The sequence below is a fragment of the Staurois parvus genome, unplaced genomic scaffold (genome assembly GCF_062004578.1).
Source record: "Staurois parvus isolate SC_StPar_1 unplaced genomic scaffold, SC_StPar_1.0 ptg000640l, whole genome shotgun sequence".
NCBI lineage: Eukaryota > Metazoa > Chordata > Amphibia > Anura > Ranidae > Staurois > Staurois parvus.
In genome coordinates this window covers 706,698-731,220 of record NW_028318436.1, presented here as the reverse complement: position 1 = coordinate 731,220, position 24,523 = coordinate 706,698, and the positions used below count along the sequence as shown (strand labels likewise).

General features: G+C 41.9%; 1 protein-coding gene across 1 annotated transcript in view; it reads right to left on the bottom strand.

Annotated features, from left to right (window-relative positions):
- The window catches only part of LOC149449032 (complement C4-B-like), a 121,575-nt gene extending 97,297 nt beyond the window's left edge, over positions 1–24,278 (bottom strand). Inside the window, exons 1-7 of the mRNA XM_089693924.1 lie at positions 24,147–24,278; positions 20,884–21,091; positions 16,553–16,736; positions 14,751–14,821; positions 10,370–10,458; positions 2,785–2,867; positions 2,089–2,176 (exon numbers count right to left, since the gene is read on the bottom strand). Of these exons, the coding sequence (XP_089550050.1) occupies positions 2,089–2,176; positions 2,785–2,867; positions 10,370–10,458; positions 14,751–14,821; positions 16,553–16,736; positions 20,884–21,091; positions 24,147–24,259 (836 nt within the window). The 5' untranslated portion in view covers positions 24,260–24,278. The remainder of the gene's footprint in view (positions 1–2,088; positions 2,177–2,784; positions 2,868–10,369; positions 10,459–14,750; positions 14,822–16,552; positions 16,737–20,883; positions 21,092–24,146) is intronic.
- Between the last annotated feature and the right edge of the window lie 245 nt (positions 24,279–24,523).

Below are 24,523 nucleotides of genomic sequence, written 5' to 3'. Positions count from 1 at the left end.
ATTACTAGTGTTATCAAAACGTCCCGTGTGCATGAGGGCTTAAAGCAGTACTAAACCACACTAAAAAAAAAAGGGGTTTCACTGCAAGGTAACGTCGTATTGTGCTAGTATGCATCACATATTAACACATTACGAAGGATTTACCTTAAAGTGAAGCCCTTCAGTGGCACGCTGTCACCGCTACAAAGGCTTCCATCTTCACCCGGTCTTCCATCCGGTTTCGCAAGATCCGGCCGTCTTACAGGCCAGGCCACAATGAGCTCATGAGTCCCAGGCCACGGCACAGTGCTCTGAAGGAATGGCACGGCTATGCCATTCCTCTAGAGCGCATGCACTGGCTGTCAAATGGAGCAAATATCTCCTAAACGTGTACCATTTATTCATTCCATAAAAATCCAGAGTTTACAACCACTTTAATGATTAATTCACAATAGGCTTCAATAAAGGCTCTAGCTCTGGAGGTTTACAAACTCAATCATAGTCAGGATACACTCAAGCCTGTGGAATTGTCTGATAGAGGTCTTACAAGATGGCAATTTTACATCCATTTGATATGGGTCAGCTATCAGCCTGATCCTACATTTACAAGATTTATAGCCAGTAGTTTGTCGCAAACTTGCAAATTTGAAAAAATTATGGTGGCTCAGAGTTCATTATGACTCCTCATCCTCCATAATTTCCAAACACAAAAGAAAGGAAGCCGCTCTCCGTTAAAAACCTTGTGTGTATTTACTGAAGTATTCCATGCACTAGACAATTCACCTTTCCCACAAGCTCCAACGCGTTTCACTCAATTCTTATTGGTTGAGTCCTCATCCTGCTTACTTAGTTTGGGGTCCATCAGACCTCATTACTGTCACAAACATGCTCTACTCTATTAATAAATCCACTCCTTTGCAAGATACAGCAGAAATACACACTCCAATAGGGACTTGTGCTTTGCCCATGCAAGTCAAAGCTAAAAGCAAGCTTTGAAGGTCCCTTCCTAGCAGCTAGGAAAGTGAGTGACATGCTCCCTCATACCCCAAGGTGCTTTCTTCACTTATTGGCAGAATGCAGCAGCAGGGAATTGGGATGTTAAAGAGAACCTACATGAAAGAAAAGAACAAGTTTGCTTTAAAGTGAACCTGTCAGGCTTGCTTGCCTGTCGTGACAGCCTCCAGTCTCTTAAAAACTGACTTTTCCTGCAGTGTTCCCTCCCACATGTGATGTTCCTGTGACCCCCTATTTCACTACAGAGCTGATCAATAATGTGGGGTTTGGAAGAAGAAACCAGAGCAAGTAATGAGGAACACAAGAATTCCAAAACTTTCAGAAGTGTCAAATATGGAGGGGAGTGATGGGGGCTTCAGCTCTGGAATGGAGGGAAAGTTGGACACATGGGCAGCCTGAGAGGCAAGTATACTAACATTTTTTTTTTCTTGCAGGGAACTTCATTAGAATATTTTTTTTTTTTAAGTCTGGTAAGGTTGCTTTATGTTGACAATGAACATATCATGGTCATTCAGGGAACAGCCAGGTATTTTATTTTCATGTATGGCAATATGTGCCATGCCATGGAATACACATGTGCCTATGGAATGTCTGCGGATTCCAATAGCATTCTATAGACCAGCCATTCTCAACCTGGGAACCCTATGGTTTCTTTAGGGTTGGCTGGGGGTTCCTTGAGCTGTGGCTAACTGTCCTCCCATCTGATGGTGCCTGCATAGTTCCAGGTCCAATGCCACTTGTCAGAGTCAGCAGCATGACTGCAAGGGTGTCATTCTGGCCACCACGCTAAGGGCGACATTCTCCAGATGTACCACCACCAACGTAAGAGGAATTTTCCCAATGACCTCTGGATTTACCAGGGGTTCCCAGAGATCTGAAAATTATTTCAAGGGACCCTCTGCAGTAAAAAGGTTGAAAAAGGCTGCCATTAGCACAGGCGCCTGTAAACATGCAAACAAGAACCACCATTTGAACTGTTGACTATAACTTCAAGAATATCTACAGGCACTATGCAACTATTTATTTTTCTTTAATGAAGTTGTATTACTTTCATTACCAGTTTTCTTCAACACACCTATCGGCCACATAGATTACCTGGCTTCCACTTTGATTCTAAGATGTGCTTTATTTATCTGGAAATATGGGACTTCCGGTATGATCTTCACCTCAAAATTCGGGAGAACTGACAACAAGAAATAGAAATCAGACAGAAATAAATTTTAAAAAAAAGCAAGAAGAAAGGTTAAAGTGGTACTAAAGGCAAAATAAAAATAATAATATTACTAAAAAAAAAAAAAAAATCGACAGACAGACAGACAGACAGACAGACCCTGTCACACTGCTCTGTTAAATGCAGTAAAAATACATATGCCTAAAAGAAAAAGCACCAAAAATGCACCGCTGGTGTGTCTGATGTGTTTTCTATTCATTTAAATGAAGAGGTGCATTTTTAAACATGCGCCAAATATGCAGCAGGACATTTTTTGCTAAAAAAAACCCACTAAAAAAACACTGAAAAAGGCCACTAATTGCGGCAAAATGCCGCTGAACGCTAATGCAAAAATGCTAAAAAGGTTGACATTACACAGCTAACGTTACCAGCGTTATCAACACACCCCGTGTGCATGAGGACTTAGCAGGTACATTAGTCATAATTAAAATGAAAATCAGCTGCTAATCATATACTTTATGCAATTCTGATACATTGTCGTTAGTTTTGCTTTATAGTTTGTGTTTGTGCCTGATAATATTTTTTTGGTGTCCACAATGTATGTTATCTGTCTGACTTACCATAATTTTTCACTTCAAATTCTGTGGTGAAGTTTGATTCTGGAGCCGCGGTAAAATACGCCGATATTTTCCACACTCCAGTCCTGAAAGAAAAACATAAAGGTAAAGCGGTATTAAAACCAAAAATTATTATATTGCAGCTTACCAATCCTTAGATGTGATGGCTGCATTAGTTTTCTTTTTAGGCTTTTTTTCCCCTTTATTTTCAACTGGCGATTCTGCCAGTATGATTATGTCAATATTTCTGTGCTCAAAGCGGTACATTTTTTTTGCATGGAAATATGTCTTTTTTTTATTGTAGGCCTGTAATATTTAGGAATAACTTACTGAAATCTGTCCGAACAAGAGTCTAGTAAACATCCAGGGTATGTTAAAATTTGAAACACGAAATCATAAATTATAATTTAATAAATAATCATAACAAATAATAATATAATAATACATTTAATTCAATAATATAATCAAACCAAAAACACTGAAATTTGAAATATAGCACCAAGTTCACACATCACTGAGCAAAGTCGCAGAATTGTTTTCAGTGTCTGATGACGAATTTCCCCACGAATCTTTATCACTCAATTCTGCAAGTGGTTCTAATTTATTCTCGCTGTTCTCTAGCTGGTCTAAAACCGCTTTTGACCTAAAGGGACGCTTTTTGGACGCCATGGACGTTTCTCAGTTTCCAGCAGAAAGAACAGTAAAAATGCAGGCAGGGCGCCGGACAAAGCACTCGGGACAAAATGTATGTGAAATAGTTTGCTACAGTAATGTTTTACTATGTGATTTTAGTGTATTTAGTGAATGTCACTTTTTAATATTTTTTAATTTCCGGCCGTTCCGTCCCCCGTACGTCCCGACGTCGCAGGGAACAGAACCCGGAAGACGGATGCTGGCATCGGCCGGAGGAGATGGCCTGGGACGCTGCAGGGGGGACATCGCAGGAGTGAAGGACAAGGTAAGGGATCGAGGGATCCCAGAGCAACGCTGCAAGCTTGGGGGGACTGACAATTCATGGGGCCCCTGGGAAATAGGTGATCATGGGGCCCCTGTGTCCTTGCCCACACTCAAAGCACACCCAAAAAAGCCTATAAAAAAGGTACCAGGGGCATTCCATGGGGCCCCCTACTGACCCCGGGCCCTTGGGCAGTGCCCGAGTGATCAAATGGTCAGTCCGCCCCTGGCTGCAGGGTATTCCCGAGTGTAGCTCGGGGTTACCGCTTGTGGTACTGAAACTTTACCCTGAGCTACACTCGGGAATACCGCCAGGGAAATTAACAAACCAAGCTGTCCAGCAAAAATGGCAGTTAGAGGGTTCAGACAATCCATTAATCCATTACAACGATCAGCTTTTATTCATTTATGTAAAACCTTGACTGGTACACCATTCACTTCTCCCTGAGATTGACTTCACCACTTGCCCTCCAGAGGATTTACCCCCCTTCCTGACCAGGCCATTTTTTGCAATACAGCGCTGCGTTATTTTAACTGACAATTGCGCGGTCATGCAACATTGCACCCAAATGAAATTCATGTCCTTTTTTTCCCCAGAAATAGAGCTTTCTTTCGGTATTTTATCATCTCTGCGTTTTTTATTTTTTGCACTATAAACGAAAAAAGACTGACAATTTTGAAAAAAAATCTGAAAATCAAATTTTTTTATAAACTTAGGCCAAAATGTATTCTACTACATGTCTTTGCTAAAAAAAAAATGCGGTGCGGATTCTGTGCGAATCACATGCAATATACTGGACCGCATATCTGTGAACCCCGGCTAAATTATCTACTTGTGTTTAGCAGCAGCATGCCCTAGAGGGTGCTGCAATGTTAGAATGTAGGCTGAATGTCAGGCTGGGAGATCTGGGCACTTCTAGGAGTTGCACTTGCAGTGGTATTATCAGAGTGAACTGAGCATATCACCACCCGGTCACAACTGGGCAAGGGGCAGACTGACAACTCATGGGGCCCCCGGGCAATAGGGAATCATGGGGCCCCTGTATCCTTGCCCAAACTCAAAAAAGCCTATGAAAAAGGTACCAGGGGCATCTCATGGGGCCCCCTACTGACCCCGGGCCCTCAGTCAGTGACAAATGGTCAGTCCGCCCCTGCAACTGGGTGCTCTGAACACGCACATTGCTTTCTTGGTCCATTAAATATGAACTCTGTAAGTATCTTCAAGGTAATGTGCACTATCTGTAGCAACCAATAACTTTCAGCTTCCCAAAGTGAAATCATTGAAAGCTGACTGCTGATTGGTCAATATACATGTCTGCACTTTGCTTACTGCTCTGATTTAACCACTTGCCTACAGGCACTTTGTGCCTAAGCCAATTTTCAGCTTTCTGTGCTGTTTCACTTTGAGTGACAATTGCGCGGTCATGCAACATTGAACCCATATGAAATGAAAAAAAATCCACACAAATAGAGCTTTCTTTTGGTTGTATTTAATTGCCACTGAGTGTTTTATTTTTTGCACTATAAACAAAAAAAGAGCAAACAATTTAAAAATAAAAGTTTTTCTTTGTATCTAATATACGTTGATGAGGCTGCACAAGGGGTGGACGGACTATTTGGAAACTCGGGCACTGCCCGAGGGCCCGGGGTCAGTAGGGGGCCCCATGAGATGCCCCCTGGTACCTTTTTCATAGGCTTTTTTGAGTTTGGGCAAGGACACAGGGGCCCCATGATCCCCTATTGCCCGGGGGCCCCATTAATTGTCAGTCCGCTCCTGGGCTGCACTGATGGGCACTGATAAGCAACACTGATGGGCACTGATGAGGTCGCACGGATAGGCAGCACTGATTGGCACTGATAGGCTGCACTGATGAGGTGGCACTGATGAGGCGGCACTGGTGGGCATTGATGAGGAGGCACTGATAATGCAGCACTGATATGCAGCAATGATGGTCACTGATAGGCGGCACTGATGAGTACTAATAGGCAGCACTGATGGGCACTGATAGGCGTCACTGATGGGTGGCACTGCTGGGCGGCACTGATGGGTGGTACTGATGGTTGGCAGTGCTGGGGGGCACTGATGGGTGGCACTGCTGGGCACTGATGGATGGCACTGCTGGGCACTGGTGGGTGGCACTGGGGGGCACTGATGGGTGGCAGTGCTGGGCACTGGTGGGTGGCACTGGGGGGCAATGATGGGTGGCACTGCTGGGGGGCACTGACGGGTGGCACTGCTGGGTGGCACTGCAGAGCATTGACCATCAGGGCACTGATCATCAGTGCCGATCGTCTCTGTGACAGCTGCCAGTTATCGCCAGTACTTTCCTCATGCTGTGACAGTGTGAGGAAAGTGCTGCCAATAACCGGCAACTGTATTTACTCTGTGATCTGCTGTGTCATTGGGCACAGCTGATCATGTGGTAAAAGGCCGCTGTGATTGGCCTTTTACCTCATCACGTGATCAGCTGTGTCCGTAGAACACAGCGATTACGGAGCTTGCTGGGTGCATATGACGCCCTCCCAGAACTGGGTAACCGTGATAAAGCAGTCATGTGGCTATAGCATGGTTACCAAGTGGTTAAAGTGGTTAGAAATCTCCGAAATGAAAATGAACAAAGCATATCCTTTTATAGTGTGTACTTGCCTCTATCTAAAGCACATTGTGTGAGTTCTGTCTCCTCTCTCTTCCCCCTGCTATCTGCATTAGTCACTGCTGACAAGATATCAGACACCACAGAATCCCAGGAGATGCCCCGCCTTCCTCCAGCACACAGCTTCAATTGAGCATGTTTCCCTATGAGGCTGTGTAGAGGGGGTGTGTATATCCTTTCCCTCCACTCAAGTCTCAGATTACACTCAGCTTTGCGCTCCATGCTGTGCAGAGATGGGAAATAGCCTTTGATATATGTTTTTTAAAAGTTGTAGAGGAGAAAGGACTGCAGATAAATGGGTAAAACTTATGTATTAGGATCTATCTCATCTCTGCGTATCACCTGAGGACAGTCACTTCACTGGGAATATGGAAGAGTTTACAATCACTTTAAAGTTGAACTCCAGGCATACAGCTCAATACACTATTATCATACATATAAGGGAGCGGTTTTACCTGCCAAAGGATTTGTATTTCTGTCCATTCAGTCTTGAGATTCATGCAGCTCTGCCATACAGCATAGCTATTCTTTAAGCTATAATTATAGACTGTAGCTGGCATACAGGTGTGCTATACCCCCCTTCACTTCCCTTAGCCTGTGATGAGCAACTGGACACTGATGTGGTAATCTTTCTGCTCACTCTGCTCTCTCCTCCTATCAGCATGTTCCCTTATCAGCACATTTGCACACAACATACATGATTGGCTTCCAGTCCTGCCCCTCCCTTTCCCAGTCCGAGTGCTGTATAAAGTAGTTATATCAAGTGCATTCAGCTACTTACACTAGTTTTACTCCAAAAAAAATGTAAGGCCTTGTTTAGATTTGCTTTGCTGTCTGAAGTGCGATCTACATTTGGATCATGCTTCAGAGAGCAATGGACAGGTGGTGAGGAGGCGTTGTATCACCTCCTCACCCTCTATGGTAACCTCTTTGAGTATATGTGAACTCTCACCTTGTAAAACAACCCATTCAGTTTAAAATAGAAATGAAAGGCAAAACATTTGTGTATGGATATAAAAAACATTATAAATACATTTTTCCTTTTTTGGTGATCACATACCCTTTACACTCAGCTGCATGAGGAGCTCAGAGAGGAGGAAAAGCAGCAGTACATTGATCTTCCCAGCAGAGGTGTCCCTAGGGTTGGTGTCACCCGGTGCGGTAACACTTGGTGACACCTGCTCCAACGATCCCCGCAGAATGGATCGAATTTGCAGATTGAACATAATGGATCGGACTCCGTTCCATTATGCTCAATCCGCAGATCCTATCCATCCTGTGGGGATCGTCGGCTATTTTTACAACTTACCTTTTCTTGGAGCGGGTCTGGTGTCAGCCCGTATAGATTGCATGCCGACGATCCCCGCAGGATGGTTCGGATCTGCGGATTGAGCATAATTGATCGGAGTCCAATCTATTATGCTCCCCTGGAGTGGAAGCCCCAGCATAGAGCAATGGAGTGGAAGCCCCAGCATAGAGCATTGGAGTGGAAGCCCCAGCAAAGAGCATTGGAGTGGAAGCCCCAGCATAGAGCACTGGAGTGGAAGCCCCAGCATAGAGCACTGGAGTGGAAGCCCCAGCATAGAGCACTGGAGTGGAAGCCCCAGTATAGAGCATTGGAGTGGAAACCCCAGTATAGAGCACTGGAGTGGAAGCCCCAGGATAGAGCACTGGAGTGGAAGCCCCAGGATAGAGCATTGGAGTGGAAGCCCCAGGATAGAGCATTGGAGTGGAAGCCCCAGTATAGTGCACTGGAGTGGAAGCCCCAGTATAGAGCATTGGAGTGGAAACCCCAGTATAGAGCACTGGAGTGGAAGCCCCAGCATAGAGCACTGGAGTGGAAGCCCCAGCATAGAGCACTGGAGTGGAAGCCCCAGCATAGAGCACTGGAGTGGAAGCCCCAGCATAGAGCACTGGAGTGGAAGCCCCAGCATAGAGCACTGGAGTGGAAGCCCCAGCATAGAGCATTGGAGTGGAAGACCCAGCATAGAGCATTGGAGTGGAAGACCCAGGATAGAGCATTGGAGTGGAAGCCCCAGTATAGAGCACTGGAGTGGAAGCCCCAGCATAGAGCATTGGAGTGGAAGCCCCAGCATAGAGCATTGGAGTGGAAGTCCCAGCATAGAGCATTGAAGTGGAAGCCCCAGCATAGAGCACTGGAGTGGAAGCCCCAGCATAGAGCACTGGAGTGGAAGCCCCAGCATAGAGCACTGGAGTGGAAGCCCCAGCATAGAGCACTGGAGTGGATGGCAGGACATGCAAAAAGGTGTGAGGTTTCAGTTGGGATTTAAAGTGGGACCTGGCATCAGATATATATTTCATGGTAAGTACATGCATGCTAAGTAATATGGAAATGTCACACTTCCAGGTATTATTACTTCTCACGGAGACCACTGAACTCCCCCCAACAATTCCTTCAACTACTTTTCTCTCCAGAAGGGCAGCACTGTCTCATGACGTGCCAGCTCAGAGATGATACAATCATGTAAATGCTGGTGCCTGGGCAGTTTTTGGCTGTGTTCACAAATAGGTTCCTGTTACACCTTCTTATATTTTCCTGACACCAAGAGAAAAAAGGTGACAAGGAGGGAGCTCTACCACACATCCTGTGATTGACAGCCTCAACTCTGTTTCTATGTACTGTGCAAATGGGGGGGGGGGGGTCCCTTCCTTCAAATTAGCTCTCAGAGCTCTCCTCATTAAGTGAAACATCAGCTCCCCACTCCCTGCTTTCTGAAAGCTTAGACAAGCTGTATAAATTCTGCAAATTGAATAGATGTAGAGAAGAGAAGACTACAGATAAACAGGTACAACTTCTCATGTTGGAGGATTTGTATCACCTGAGGCCAGTCACTTCACTGGGTATAAGTAAGGATTTACAACCATTTTACAGCAAAAAATAAAATATCAGTTTGATTGGTATACCCGCTTGCCCCCTGGAAGATTTTACCCCCTTCATGACCAGGCCATTTTTTTGCTATTTGGCACTGCGCTACTTTAACTGGCGATTGTGTGCTGCATGCAAACAAAATTTATATCATTTTTTATACATAAATAGAGTTTTCTTTTGGTGGTCAGCATTGGGTTTTTTTATTTTCTGCAATATAAATAAAAAAAAATTGAAAAAAACCAATGTTTTCTACATACTGCTATAAAACATTTTGTAACAAAAAACTTTTCATAAATTTAGGCCAAAATGTATTCTGCTACATGTCTTTGGTAAAAAAACAAAATCCCAATAAGTGCATGTTGAATGTAGATGATATAACTTTCACGCAAATCAAACTATGGCATATATACTGGAATTCTTTGCTTTTTATAGAAGTAATGATGGCAATCAGCAACTTTTAGTGGGACTGTGATAGCGCGGAGGGCAATCTGACACTAACTGACACTAGGCAGGAACTGACTGACTGCCACTGGCATCTCCAGTAACACTAATACAGTCATCAGTGCTATTACTATACATTCTCAATATACTAATGAAACTGACTGGGAAAGGGATAACATCTAGGCGATCAAAGGGTTAACTGTGTGCCTAATGATGTGTAATGTGTGTGATATATGCTCCCTTTACTAAGCGATCTTGTTGTTTTTTTCCCTGCTTTCCAGGGAATAAAAAAACAGCAAGGTCGCCTGTCAGTGTACAGAGCTCTCTTCGATGAATCACGGAGCTGATCAGCGGATCCCGGTGATCAATCATTGGCTGATCAGCTTGTGCTGTAACAAATCACAGCACAGCCGGGGTGGCGCACATGTGCGCATGCCCTACTCGGAAGTGATGATCACGTATCCACGTGATCCAGCGCACAGCGGCTGCTCTGCCACAATAAATTTACATGGGGTGGTCCCCAAGCAGATAATTTAAACCCTGTAGGGATCCTAGAACTGCAAGCCACCAATGCTAATGAATGTGCGATCACCTCACATACAGTACAACCAACATTGCTGGAATAATGCAGAGAACATATAGAACTTACGTTGAAATATCCGGAATTTGAAGCTTGTCAGTCGCAACTGAGTTTTGAGAAATCTTCTGGATCTTTGATACTTGCAAACCTTCCGCATTCTGTGAAAAGCAAAATCACAAATGAAGCCGGCTCTCTCGTGAAGCCTTTTAAATGTTCATTTCTAGCTAAACTTCCAGCACAAAAATCTTCCTTTAAATGCATTCCTCAGTAGCCATAAAGGACGGAAATGCATTTTGTGTGCACCCAATGGCTTTATAAAAGCAGATATTACCTTGTAATTGTAGCACTGACATCATCACTGATCCTGTGTAGAGAGCAGAGCTGTGGGAGGGGCCCAGCAGGCTCCACCCACTACAGGCTGCCTGCAGGAAACTACAAGAGGGGGCGGAGACAAGACCAGTCACCCTGCACAAGACGAGAGAGCAGCAGCAACCGGTCTTTATAAGAGGAACCTCCTGCATAGAGGGAAATTCTCACACGGGATTACTGCACAGATTTTAAAAAAATACACAAAGCACACCAAAAGTGGAAACAAATCCATATGCCTCTTGTATTTTGATATTAGTTATGTTTATTATGTTTATCCTGAAATTCAGCATTAGGCTCCAAGCACACTAGGAGCTTAAAAAAAAAAGACAGAAAAACGCTGGATAAAAATGCTCATATTTAGCATTTTTGTGCTGGCGTTTTGCAGAGTTTTGGAGCATTAGCGTTTATTGGGTTTTTTTTTTTCTTCTGGGCAGTTCCTTTTTTTCTTAAGAAAAAAAAAACACTGGGCACCGGTGTAGCGTCTAGCAGAGTTTTGGTGCTTTCAGGGTTTTGTTATGCCGGAAAATCGCTCTCAAAGCTGCACACCACAGTTTTTTTCTGCACCTAAATGCTGTATGCAACACATAGGATAACATTATTTGCTTCTAGAGGCAAAAAACGCTAAACTCCCCCGAGTGGAAGCGGGTTTTTTCTAATTAGTGTGCATTGAGCCTAAAAGCTATCACCAGAATTTCAATTAACCTCCCTAGCGGTCTGATTATGTCAGTATTTCTGTGCGGTACTTTTTTTTGCATGGAAATATGTATTTTTTTTATTGTAGGCCTGTAATTTTTAGGAATGACTCACTGAAATCTGTCCAAACAAGAGTCTAGTAAACATCCCGGGTATGTTAAAATGTGAAACACAAAATCATAAATTATAATTTAATAAATAATCATAAAAAATAATAATATAATAATAATACATTTAATTCAATAATATAATCAAACCAAAAACACTGAAATTTGAAATTGAGCGCCAAGTTCGCACATCACTGGGCAAAGTCGCAGAATCATTTTCAGTGTCTGATGACAAATTTCCCCACGAATCATTATCACTCAATTCTGCAAGTGGTTCTGATTTATTATCGCTGTTCTCTAGCTGGTCTAAAACCACTTTTGACCTAAAGGGACGCTTTTTGGACGCCATGGACTTTTCTCAGTTTCCAGGCAGAAAGAACAGTAAAAATGCAGGCAGGGCACAGGACAAAGCACTCGGGACAAAATGTATGTGAAATGGTTTGATACAGTAATGTTATACTATGTGATTTTAGTGTATTTAGTGAATGTCACTTTTTGACATTTTTAAATTTCCCTCCAGTTCCGTCCCCCGTACATCCCGACGTCGCAGGGAACGGAACCTGGAAGACAGATGCCGGCATCGGCTGGAGGAGATGGCCGGGGGCGCTGCAGGGGGGACATCGTGGGAGCGAAGGACAAGGTAAGTGAGGAAGGGATCCTGGAGCAACACTGCAAGGTATTCCCAAGTGTTGCTCGGGGTCACCACTTGTGGTGCTGAAACTTTACCCCGAGCTACACTCGGAAATACCGCCAGGGAGGTTAAAGGATAAGTGAACTTAAAAAGAAAATACTTTTGTCTTTTTTGCCTCCCTTCCTTGATCTAGACCTCCCTCTGCCTCCCTAAATGACAGCTATAGAGAAGCCTACAGGCCTGGGCTTGGTAGCAGTAGAGGCTGTAGCACCAGGAATGGACAACAGCGTCATATGTACTTTAAATAGACTTTGTCCCATTGGCCATTCAAGTTTTCTTGCTAGTTCACCTTAAAACCCTGTGGCTCCATGTCTAAAGGTGTCAGAGCTTCCAAAGTCTGCTGATATGACCACCTACCTTACATGATTTCCCATTCACATCTCAGTGTTTTGTAGCTTGAAGTCCAAAGCTCCAAATGCTCAACAAACCAAATCCAATGCATTTAAATTGCTCCTGTTCACAACTGAGCATGCTGGTGTCTGTAGCAAAATGTTTGAAGTTCTGAAAGGTACATTTTTGCTACTTTTGAAGCATATTGGGGTATCTTTGACCTCATTGACTACTGAGTGAAAAATCTATTACACATACAGTATTTTCAGGCACTCCCATAATAGAAGTATGTGGGGAAAATAATGGGCAATCCTGTCCTAATGGCACTTTACTCTAAAAAAAACATGCAAAAACGTGTGTAATGTCTATGAAATGTGTTGGCCTTGGACCCTTTGTTTCTTGGGTAATTTTTACAATAAAGTATTGTTGCCCAAATTCCAGGGGCATGAGAGGTGACTGATGTAATTACTCTTGGCCAAAGGAACAGAGTCACAAGACATTCTGCTTAGAGCAAGATAAAAACTTGATTATGGAAATTGAACGTGTTTATGACATCTAGTATGTCACATTAGAAGATAAAAACCTGTTTAAAGATGTCTAATTGCTTGAGAAGTTAGAAATCCTTAAGTTTGGGGTAGATGAGTAGAAGTTTAGGGTAGATAAAGTGTGACTTTTCAGATAACGAATATGGTGGTTGAACGTGACTCTGTTATCCTCGCGGAACCCTTCTGCTAGCTCCTCCTATGGTGGGTGTGGCACCCGCCCACTATTGGACAGCTTCCAGAAAAATGGTTTAAAAGTCGAAGGTCCAGGCAAGACTGGTGGGAAGCCCCCCTCCTCCTAGTTGCCAGAGGATGCTCTGGTGCTGGGATTTTTGCCAAGGCTATATGGGCTCATCAACTGGTCACGTCTACGGCTTCTCTGTAACACCCTGGGCAGTATGGTTCCGATGGGATTTGTTCCTTCCAGCTTCCAGCATAGCTTTGGTAATGTCTGCTCTGACACTGTCAAATGATGTGTCTATTTCTTGCTGTAAAGCTCACATTATTATTGATGTGTATTATTATGCAGATTGTGATGACTATAAGATATATCCTCCTGTGTGTCGTGTGCAGGGGCGGACTGACAGCTCATGGGGCCCCCGGGCAATATGGGATCATGGGGCCCCTGTGTCCTTGCCCAAACTCAAAAAAGCCTATGAAAAAGGTACCAGGGGCATCTCATTGGGCCCCCTACTGACCCCGGGCCCTCGGGCAGTGCCCGAGTTTCCAAATGGTCAGTCCACCCCTGGTCGTGTGATAATAAAAATGAGGTTTTGACAGTGCAAGAATATTTCAGTTGGATCCTGTTATTTCTTGGAGTGCCGGGCGAATGCTATGATCTGCCAGGGCAGGTGTTCATTTGGTAGATGGTCTTTCACATGCGTAGAATATGTAATGGTTTCAATGCTGATTAAAAGGTACCTGCATGACTACATGTTGATTGTGTGCGTGTATATGGCTTTTAGTTATTGCACCCAGCATTTGCCGTTACAACATGTAAAAAAGGCATAAAAAAGCCTCAAATTCACTTAAAACACACTATGCTCAAATGTGAACAAGAGCTAAGAGATTGTTACATATTATACATATTACTCACTTCCCAGAAGCAATGGGTATTTCTTGAGAGCTTTGACAGAGGGCAATGGAGTGTGGAGAAGGTGAAAATAAGAGGAATGGTGGTGGGAGAAGGCAAACTACTAAGACACTCTTTCACTTTGTCCTACATGGAAAAGTGAAAGAGTAAAAGAGTATTGCTAGACATATACAGCTCACATCTCTTGCCGTGGATGGTCCACATGGCTCAGCAAACTTTGATCTTAAAATCAAAAGAGCAGGTTGGAAAATTCTCACCCGAACATAAACTGAAGCCAATCAGATACAGTCGCTGTTCAGGTATTCTGACAGCCGTGGGAGCAGTGGCTGTTAGGATACAGTAGCCAGCATTGGAGACTCCTCCATCCATGCTGTTTAACTATCTTTAAGCATCATCTTCTCTTGAATGTTTGTCGAAGTTGGCACCATCAATGAAGAATTAATGAGATGTGTGGAGTTGGACAGGAACTATTGCTGGTTGCATGATAAGTGGTTCTGGATGGATACATCTCTAGTGAAATCTAAAAATAGGTTTAAATGAACAAATCCTAGATACAGTATAAGGGCTCCCCAAAATGTCAAAGCACAGGCTTTGTTATATTACACGAAGCTAAAGAATTACTCACAGTCACTGTGCTGGTGATGGTTTCCTTGGTGGGTCTCATCATGTGGTCCAGAGTGAACACTCTAATGTTAACTGCAGAGAATTTAAAGAAACAGGTGTGAATGGCCAAAGAAGAGAACCACGCAGTGCCATCATAACTTGCTTTGATCATGCAAGGCCCCTACATTCCTGGAGGTTCCAGCACCTGGATGGAATAGTGGGGGAGTGAAGAACTGGCGGTCATACAGTATGCTGTGGAAAAGGGCAGCATTCAAGCAAATTTGTAATTTTGCCCAACATGGATTAAGAACTATTTTTTTTTACTAGTGTGGTTAGGAATTTGATAACATATCATAGGAAAGCAATGAATAACTATTGAGGGAAACATGTAAGTGAAAGGATGAATAAAACACTCAAAAACTAGCCATTGACCACTACAGCTACACGGAGACTACAAGCTGACCCCTATATCTAGAAGTGTTACAATACCCCAAAGAGAGACAGATGCTGATCCTGGACAGACAGTGATCATAGGCTGGATAGCAAACTGAGGTGGCACAGAGAGACCCCCAAACCTGGGAGGCCAGGCTGCCCTGTTAGTGTGGCCCAGGAGACATTGGAGGAGGAGCTCAATTTATTTCTCTAAATGCTTAAAAAAAGGGAGGCTCATTCCACTCACATGCTGGGCTTCACTACCAGAGGATAGGAAACTCCACAGTCTATTGAAAGAAGATGGACCAACAGAAAAAAATAACTGCACAGTATGTTACAACATGCCAAAGACTGAGAGGAACATCATAGGTTTGAGGAGGATATATCAAAGGATAACCTTAAAAAAGAAAAGTTATACTTTAACACCCAGCTCCTGGCAAAATTATTTTTAAGGAGGAACTGTTGCCTTTATTTATATTATTTACCTTTGACAGGTTTATTGCTCTATCAGACAGCAACACTCCAGGACCTGAGAGGAGAGAAGCACACAAAGAATCTATGCCCAAGCCTCCTCTCTGCTGCATATTCACAGAAGCCTTTGTATTTTATGAATGTGTTCACATAATATAAAGGCTTCTGTGACTGGGTAGGAGGAGCAGAGGGATGGGCATATTGAAGATGCAGAGCTCAGATGGATCAGCGCTTTACTCCCTGAAATACAGTGATAGCTGTCTTCCGTAAGTACTATAAACCTGTAAAATATAAATAATAGAGATAGGTCCAGGAGATGTCATGCACCTTTTTGTACTTATCTCATGGTGTGCCTTCACTTTTTGCAAAGGAGCTGAATTCCTGGAATCCAGGTTTAAGCTTTAGGTTTTGGATAGAGCTGGGAAGGGTTAGAAACTCCATCAGGTTTTTATGTTCTCCATTTAGAAGACCTCCCCTCTCTTACTGATTCTGTGACACCAGCACAAGAAATGATAGGAAGAGAGATTAATGGGACAGGATGGCACAGATAGCAAGGAAAACATGACTGAGGTTCTGTCCATTCCTAAATTTATATAACCAGAGCTGTTCTGCAATTTTGAAGATGTTTGGTAGCTTATCCAGGACGTTTCTTCAATGGATGGAGCCATTCAAATAATTTCTTTATGCCCTGATGGCCCAACGGCACATCCAGAACTGCAGATATATATAGTGAAAATATGGGCAAATATTATAGAGCCATTAATCTCAAACATGCATATGTGGTAGAAGGAGACACGTGAATACCTTTTGTTCTAAGAAAGTTTAACGCTGATACGCATTAAGGAAAGGTGGACATCCACACAAGAGATGGAGAGGAACAAAGACAAGTATGAAAGAGATAGATACAAGATAGATAGATACCGAATTCTTTGGGGGTGTACACGCTCTTGTCAGTCTGGATGAAGATGTAGCCTCTCTTGTAGGAGATAGGTATGGACACAACGTTTGGTTTTGCTCCCAGGATGGCACTAGTCATAACCAGCTGGACATACCTGCTACCCCTCCGCTCATCCAACTTGCATGTAGATGCCCTTCTGGGAGTGAGCTGTGGGAATAAAATGGAGAATGAGCTGTTCATGTCACCAATAATCCTAAACAAACCTTAAGATCTCTCTTCCCACAGGTCATTTCAGCAGTGGATTAGAGGGACTCCCCTGGCTTGATAGTGTTCAGGCACTATTCACATTCATCAATGCATATCAGTCCCTTTCTTTATTAACCCACTCCTGGCTAAATTATCATTTTCAGAGACTGCCCATTGCCAAGAGCATGTTAACCTACGATACCAACCAGGCAACAGGCAGGCTTGCCTTCTCCCAGCTAGAATACTGACAGCGCTGGTCTCTCACAAACAATCAGAAACCAATAAGCGTGGATCCCAGTTATGTGATCATCATGACAGGCAATCATAGTAATTACATGAGGTTTGTTTACAAACAAACCTGTTTACTGCACTTATGACATGGCAATACAACGTGTAAAAAAATAAAACAAAAACATTTTTAGCATTTTATATTAAGCTATCAATGCTGCACCAGATGGCTCTGACAGCGCCCTGGCCTATCCTAGCTGTCACTGGCAGCTGTTGTTCTCAAGTAAGGACTGGGACCAATCAGTGTGGTTTTTGATTATGTGATCACCATGGTATAATCAATCATGGTAATCACATGAGGCAACCCTCTTTTGCTTCCAGTTGTCCGTATGCACAGCTCATGAAGCTTTACACTAAGCTAGGGATATTTATTTTCAGAAATGTGACCAAAATTTTCACATCTAATTGGAATCCACATCCTGGTGTTTCAGCTTGTGAATTGAGCTTACTGTATCTCATTCTTTGCACACGTAAAAAAAATACATGGTAATAACAGAAGTGACAAAAATTATTAAAAAAGTTTTATATATATATAGTTTTATATATATATAAAATAAAATATAAAATTAAAATAATAAATAAACTAATATAACATCATATATAAATATAGTTGTTTGTATGTGTGTATATATATATATATATATATATATATATATATATATATAAAATAAAATATAAAATAATAAATAAATTAATAAATAACTAATTTAACATCATATATAAATATAGTTGTTTGTGTATATATATATATATATATATATATATATATATATATATATATTATTTTTGTCCTTTTGTCAGCCACTTTTTATGTCCCTAAAATACAATGTAAAATTATTTCGGAAAGCAAATTAGTCATAGAGCTATTGCCACATAAACAAATACAAATTGACACTGCAAGGTTTGATCTGGACATGCAGTCACCAACGTTCATGAAATCTACACTTTTCTTCTTTTTTTTTTTTTTTTTTATAGCAAGGTTAAACTCTTTCAGATCTGGTAGCATCTGGTTGCATGTGGACAGGACTTCCAGAGAAAAGGAGCAATATGAAAGAAATCCTGGAAATTAAAGTTTGATCTATTTGTCATTTATGGTAAACTGAGCAATACATCACAAGAGAAAGTTCCAATATTGCATGCCTCTTGCATTTTGACCTTTCTTGTTTACCCATGCAGTTGCACAATACTCATACACTATGCTGGACTTGACCCACCATTGGCTGCACTGTCCATCCATACGCTGTGCGGCCTCTGTGTCTGGATGAATGTGCTTTGTTTCATATCAAAGTGTTTTTGCTGTCTGAAGGTTAAACCACTATGATGAAAGTGACTGATACAGCAGGTATGATTCAGGGAAACCAAATCACAGGTAACAGGATGTCATCAGCACACCTTAGAACTTGCTGGCTTTCCCCCAAGGATGCTGGATTTTCACAGCTCTCTGGCCACTAGACTGTGTGTGCCGCTGTTAACTCCACTTCTTTCTCTATCTTCTATCCCACCCCCATTTTCAAACCCGTTGATTTACAAAAATTCCCAATTATGGTCAACAGAGCTCTTCCATAGAAACACAGAAAGGGGCACCAGACTAGATATGTGCTGTTTGTTTAATTCTGAATCAAAATTCGGAAGAAATTTCCATTATTCGGAGATTCAAATGTATCAGAATTTCCGAATTACAATAGTAACGAATTTAAACAAATCTGAAATAACAAAATAAAATTTCAAATAGAATTTGAAAACAAAATCAAATTCAAAAACAAAAATAGAATAATATAGATTAGAAAATAAAATAATAGAAGAGAATAGAGTAAAACAGAATAGAAAATAAAATAATAGAATCAAATAGAATAGAAAATAAAGGAATAGAATAGTATAGAAAATCAAAAAATAGAATAGAAAAGAAAAGAACAGAGTACAACAGAACAGAAAATAAAATAGAATAGAACAGAATAAAATAGAAAAGAATAGAATAGAAAATAAAATAATAGCATAGACAGAAATAGAATAGAAAAGAAATAGAATAGAATACAATGCAAGACAATAAAATAGAACATAGCTGCCTTCCAAAATTCAAATTTAGAAAAGAGTAGAATAGAATACAACAGAATAGAATGGAAAATAACAAAGTAAAACAGAAAAGAATAGAATAACATAGAAAATAATAGAATAAAATAGAATAAAATAAAGGTATAGAACAGAAAAGAATAGAATAGGTTAGAATAGAAAAAACAATAGAATAGAACAGAATAAAATAGAAAGAATATAACCATCTTCTGAAATTCGATTTTTGAATAGAATAAATTTGAATTTGATACTTTTCAATTTGGTCGAACTGAATTAAATTCAACTGAATTAGAAAAATTTGAATAAAATTCGAAAACAAATAAATGAAACGAATTCCGAAAAAAAATTAACTAAATAAAATCATTTCAATAACGAATTGAAACAAAACAAATTTTTTTTCGTTCTGCACATGTCTACACCAGACCGACAGACAGGTGAAAGGGTCCAAGCTATTTTTAATTGTTGGTAAATAAACTGTATCAAAAGAGCCACCACATTTCAGGGCAAAACCACTCCATTTTCATCAGGGCCCAAACACAGGATAAAACTTGAATATGCAACGAGTGCCATATTTTAACTGGAATTAAAGTCTCCTTGTGTGTTAGCAATATAATAGCCGATGAGCATCAGTAGAGTATCTACTGTCGGGTACCCATTGGGGGAAGCCTTGCTGGGTGAAAGCCACCTTGGCAGAGCTATTGAGCATGTTTGAATTTTCTCTTCCACTGACTGCATGTAGAAGTCTGGAAATTCTCAGAACTTCTTTAACGGCTTGTTCACTACTACATTTCCATGCGTGTTTCCCACATCACACGGGAGCACATTGCCCTCATAAGACATAGGTGGGTGCCATTAATTTTTAATGGGACCCCAAACACATCTAGCAAATGTGCGCTTTTCTTGGGACACCAAATCACATGGTGTAACCTCTTCAAATGTTGAACATAGTAGACATGTCCAACAGGCTGATCAGGTTAAAACTGGTCTTAGTGTGGGGGCAAGGTCCACTACAAAAATTCCAAAGTGCGCTCCCCTATGAGCTGTGAACTACTTTAGTAGCATAGGTTGCATGTCCTGCCCCTTCTGATTAAGAGCCCATGGTGGCCATCTGTTCTGGTCCCACCATCTGCACATTCTTACCTTTCCTTCTATGCATTGCGGCTCAGTTTGGCAAACCGCGTCTAAGGACTCTGTATCCAACTCAAGTGACAGTGTTTGGTGCCTGAGTGGGCCAAGAGTCAGATATTTTTATTTGCAGCATTGAAGTAAGAATGTGCAGTCAGCTGGCCTGCCATTAAAATGAACCTGATGGTTTTCCTGTAGACACACTTTAAAAGCCAAATTCGCTACCCATTGGTGCTAGCCACTCCAGTCCCCAACACTGCTCAGTTAGATTCCTGGTACTCTAGGCTATAGGGAGTACATAGCATGCCACTTTTCTCCTCAAAATTTTAATGTGCTTGATGCCTGAGTGGCCAATGCTATTACATGAGAGTTGCAGACGTACCTTAGAGTGTGCTATTATTGACAATACTGGGTACTGGTGGTGTCATTGGATAGGCTACCCAAGAAACACTATGAAAGGTGAGTTTAGATACCAGAAGGTGACCATTATAGGGTTGGAAGGTTCTTAAGATCTTGTTGTGTACATTTTCTATATTTAATACAAATATTTACTGGCCTTTGACACCGAGTATGCAAGTGCCTGCTGGGAAATTGGGCCCTGAGTTTCATGCTGCATGCAGTAACTCACCTCTATAGTCTGTTTTTTAATATGGTTGTCCCTCGCTTGCAGAGTTAAACGGTAACGTTCCGAGCACTCGTCAAAGGTCTTCTGATTGCGCAGGTACATCTCTACAGCAACATCATTTGGCGCTTTGTCCTCTTTTTTCCACTCCATCTGCACCCACACATCTTCTTTGACACCCACATGTAGGAGGCGAGGTGCGGCGACCAAGAACCTATGAACAGAACAAGAATTATTATACCGTGCTGTAGTCCTCTGAGCTCCATCTGTCATGCCATGATATGCCAGTAACTATTAGGCCCATGTAACACTAGGGATCCTGGTGCTACTGAAAATTCACCAGTGACAATATTACTGGAAAATACATGGAAGACACATACCTGCTTTGTATATATCATTCCCTCTCCAGGTTCTTCAGCAACCTTTTCTGGCAGCAGTTCCATTGTATAGAACTATCACTGATTTTTTTTTTTCATCGTTCTGTTCCCCATGTGACAAAGTACTTGGGATACTTTGTCTTAGGTTGCTAGGTGCTTCCCAGGCTTAGTTCTGAAGTTAGACTGAGCGCCTTCCATCCCCTGCGGCTGTCCGACAACATATCTAAGAAAGAGACAGCCATTTCATAATGGCCACTTGTCCCAGCTCCAAGTACCTTCCTGAGACAAGCATTGGCAGAAGGAATGCAGAGGAAGATAGGGCATGTCAGCCTCCTGTCCTTCAGCATTCCTCGTGCTGCTGATTGTCTCAGGAAAAAGCTCCGAGGCTAGGCTTGTAGTCACTCTAGCAGATGGTGCTGTCCAAACCACAGTGAAATGGTGAGACCTCATAACTACTCCATTGCAAACATATACACTCTTTTCTTAGTCCGATGTCACATTAGTTGAGTAAACCAACATTTTGGTGCCATGAAGGGTTCCTTCCTCAAGGCGACATAGTGTCCGCTTTTCCAGGACCAGCCTGTGCAGTACAGTACCAGAAGCCAAGAAAAGGAAATCCTCTGCATTCCTGGTTAGCACTTCCACCTAGCAGCCCTAGGGTCATCAGTTTGAATCCCAACCATGGCACTACTTGCCTGGAGTTTGCATGTTCTCCCTGTGCCTGCGTGGGTTTCCTCCGGGTACCCCAGTTTCCTCCCACACTCCAAAGACATGCTGGTAGGTTAATTGTCTCTTGTCTAAACTGTCCCTAGTAAGTATGAATGTGAGTTAGGGACTTTAGATTGTAAGCTCCTTGAGGACAGAAACTGATGTAAATATATAATATATTGTATACAGTCATGGCCAAAAATATTGGCACCCCTGCATTTCTGTCAGATAATGCACCACTTCGTCCAGAAAATTTTAGCAATTACAAATGTTTCGGCATTCTCATGTTTTTTTCTTTTGTTTGTATTGGTATAACACAAAAAAGTGGAGAAACAAAAAGCCAAATCTGACACATTCAACGCAAAACCCCAAGAATGGACTGGACAAAATTATCGGCACCCTCAAATTAATATTTGGTAACACACCCTTTGGAAAAAATAACTGAAATCAATGGCTTCCTGTAACCATCAATAAGTTTCTTACACCTCCCTACTGGAATTTTGGACCACTCTTCTTTCACCAACTGCTCCAGGTCTCTTAGATTGGAAGGGTTCCTTTTCCCTGTTTTGAGATCTCTCCACAGCAGCTCTATGTGATTGAGATCTGAACTCACTGCTGGCCAGTTCAGTCCTCTCCAACGCTTTGAGTGAAACCATTTCTGGGTGCTTTTTGACGTGTGCTTTGGGTCATTGTCCTGCTGTAAGACCCATGAACTCTTACGGAGAATCAACTTTCTGACACTGGGCCCTACATTGCACCCCAGAATTCTTTGGTAGTCTACAGATTTCATAATGCCATGCACACGGTCAAGACATCCAGTGCCTGAAGCAGCAATGCAACCCCAAAACATCAGTGAACCTCCACCATGCTTAACTGTATTCTTTTCTTTAAAGGGCCTCATTTTTTTTTCTGAAAACAGTAGAATGATGGGCTTTACCAAAAAGCTGTCATTTTGTTTAATCTGTCCACAGCACATTCTTCCAAAAGGATTTTGGCTTCCTCAGGTAAGTTTTGGCAAAACTCCAATCTGGCTTTTTTATGTTTTTGTATTAGCAGTGGGGTCCTACTGGGTCTCCTACCATAGCGTCCCTTTTCATTCAGATGGCAACGTATAATTTGAGCTGACACAGTTGTACCCTGTGCCTGAAGGTCAGCTTGAATTTGTCTGAAAGTTGTTCGAGCCACCATTCGAACAATCATTCGCTGCAATCTTTGATACATTTTTCTCTTTCGTTCACCTCCATAGAGATTAGCTACAGTGCCATGGGCTGTAAACTTCTTGACAATATTGCGCATGGTGGACACAGGAACATTGAGATCTCTGGAGAAGAACTTGTAACCCTCAGATTGTGCATGCATTTCCACAATTTTTGTTCGCAAATCCTCAGAAAATTCTTTAATGCTCTTTCTCTTCTCTGGCACACAGAGACACACAACAGAAAAGTTAAATCAATTTTTTACCATTTTAACTGGTTGCCGGTGTGATTTCTATAGTGTTAGCACCTGTTAATTGATACAGGTGAGTTTAATTACAAATTACAGGAGCATCACAAACTTGGAATGCAATTATTTCTTACAATTTTGAGAAGGTGCCAATAATTTTGCCCAATACATTTTTGGGGTTTCGCGTGAAATGTGTCAAATTTGGCTTTGCGTTCTTCCACTTTTTTGTGTCATATCAATACAAACAAAAGAAATAAACATGAGAATGCCGAAACATTTGTAATTGCAACAATTTTCTGGGGGAAGTAATGCATTATCTGACAGAAATACAGGGGTACCAATATTTTTGGCCATGACTAAATGTAAAGAGCTTCGTAAATTGATAAGTACCTGTAATAAATAAGTCAATTCCACCCCTTACTCTTAATGATGACCTTAGAATATCCATTGGCTTCTAGTCCTATACTGATTAGATGCAGGCTGCTTCTGGAAATTGGTTGAAAAGCAACAGGCTTTCTAGAGGAGCTAAAATCTGCTGCGTAACTCTCTACTGGCAGTCTCATAACTGATTGGCTATGCCAGCAGCTAACTGGCAAAAGATTCAACTTGCCCACCCCAAAGGAGCAGCTTGTCCCTGTGGGGACAATCGCAGATGATTTACAACTTCTCTTTAAAAGGGAAACACTTTTTAAATGAAAACAATATTGACATTTGTACAGAACAGCACTGTATAATACTTACTTAGGGGTTTGCGCCACGGTCACGCTAACCATGGCCGCCCATAGCAGGCAGAGCAGGAGAGGAGACGGTCCCATGGTGCAGTGGTGGACTGAGCTGGGAAGAGAAGAGGGCATTTATTTAAACAGAGGGGGCTGGACACAGATATGGGATGAGCAGACAGAGGTCAGGAGGTAAATATTGAGCGCTGGTTAGAAACTGAAAGTGTTTATAATTAGAAAAAAAATGCAATTATGCTTTGTAGGCAGATACACATTATTCCCATTAAAGGCTTCTTTAGAGCTTGCATTTCTGGCTTATATAAAGGGAAATGGATGTATTTCCTTATTAAAGCAAACACCTAAATATACAGATGAAATATACAGTATATGGGGGTTATT